Below are 1,495 nucleotides of genomic sequence, written 5' to 3'. Positions count from 1 at the left end.
TGCGGCAAATGGTTAATATGGTTAGGTAATTAGTCCTTTTGTCATTAATGTTAAAATAAATTTGAATGATTAAGGTATTGTAGTAATTTATTTTGAAGTATTTGTAAAATTCTGCTATATGCAATACATTATATGTTTAAATATTTGATTGTTTTCTTGCAGACAATCAGTTCTGAAGAGGAGATGTGTGACCATGTCCGTGAATGCCATGCAGATTTACAGTTTGTTTGTGGTATCTGTGGCCAAAGTTTAAGAACAAATGCAGCATTTCAGAGACATATGGACATTCACAAAGGCTTACGTGGAAGTGCTTGTGAGGTAAGGTTTACTTGTGTGCTTTAGCTTATGTTTGTATATATGTTTGCATTCAAGCATACATATGGTTATAATAGCTTGTTTGTTATTTATGTTTTTGAAAAATGTTTACTTAATATATTGATTTTATTGTAATTCATTGGTACAAATCAGCTACTGGAAAAAACTTGTGCTTCTGTAAGTAAACACCTGCGCTCAAAAATGCTATATCACTTGTTTAGTTTTTGTAATTATTAGTTTATTGCATAAAACATTATTAAAACAATCTATTCTGATTACAGATTTGCGGTCAAACATTTTCAAGAACAGAATATTGTAGAGAACACAAAAGAATTCATACAGGAGAAAAACCTTACAAATGTGAAACTTGCAAGAAAAGTTTTAGTAGATCCAGCAACTTGTATACTCATATGAGAGTAAGTAAAATTACATTTCCGCTTTTTATAGGATATACACACTGCATATAATTGTATACAAAACTGATTTGATTTTTTTGAGGTAGATTTTGGCAGTTTATTGACCTGAAGTAAATCATGTCATTTGGGAGTTGATAGAAGGTTTCTAGTGTTATATACTTGTCTTCAGATATAATGGTAATGAGGTGAAATATACATTATTATTCTTAAACCTATAGAATATTTTATTTTTTTATTAAGTAAGTGAAGAGTGATGTAAAACACTTAATAGTGCTTTTACATTCTTAAGAAATATATTTCTTTAGAAATTGAAGCTTTATGTGAAGTTAAAGTCATTTTAATTTTAATTTTAATATTATTTCAGACACACAACACAGAAGCCCAGCGTCATATATGTAATGTATGCTTTAAGTCATTTGCTCGTGCAGATAAACTAAAAGATCACATGATCAGGCACTTACAGATCAAGAGATATGCCTGTCGTTTATGTCCCAAAGCTTATAATGAAAAACGGGATCTGACAAAACACTTGGAAAAAGTACATTCAAGTAATGACAATTTAGATACATGATAGAGAAAGTAATAGGTTTGTTATGATGAATTATTTCCATTGTAAAAGATTTTCCATTAAGGAAAGTTCCATACTATACCAGGATATTTCTGGTGTGATTTTGGTATAGATAATATATAAATCTCAGGTAAATTTATTAATTCTACTGGTGTTGCTGGGTAGTGATAGTGAAAGAAATGTTTCTTAAAAATAT

The 1,495-nt window shown here is 29.3% G+C and overlaps 1 protein-coding gene across 1 annotated transcript in view; it reads left to right on the top strand.

The window, feature by feature from the left end:
• The window catches only part of LOC119587018 (zinc finger protein 184-like), a gene marked incomplete at its 3' end in the record, with an annotated part of 8,607 nt that extends 7,112 nt beyond the window's left edge, over window positions 1-1,495 (top strand). The window contains 3 exon segments of the mRNA XM_037935764.1: window positions 163-318; window positions 597-731; window positions 1,096-1,495. Of these exon segments, the coding sequence (XP_037791692.1) occupies window positions 163-318; window positions 597-731; window positions 1,096-1,302 (498 nt within the window).

Source organism: Penaeus monodon, chromosome 22 (genome assembly GCF_015228065.2).
Source record: "Penaeus monodon isolate SGIC_2016 chromosome 22, NSTDA_Pmon_1, whole genome shotgun sequence".
In the NCBI taxonomy this organism is placed as follows: domain Eukaryota; kingdom Metazoa; phylum Arthropoda; class Malacostraca; order Decapoda; family Penaeidae; genus Penaeus; species Penaeus monodon.
Note: the sequence above shows the minus strand (reverse complement) of the source record. Positions and strands in the feature narration are given on the sequence as shown.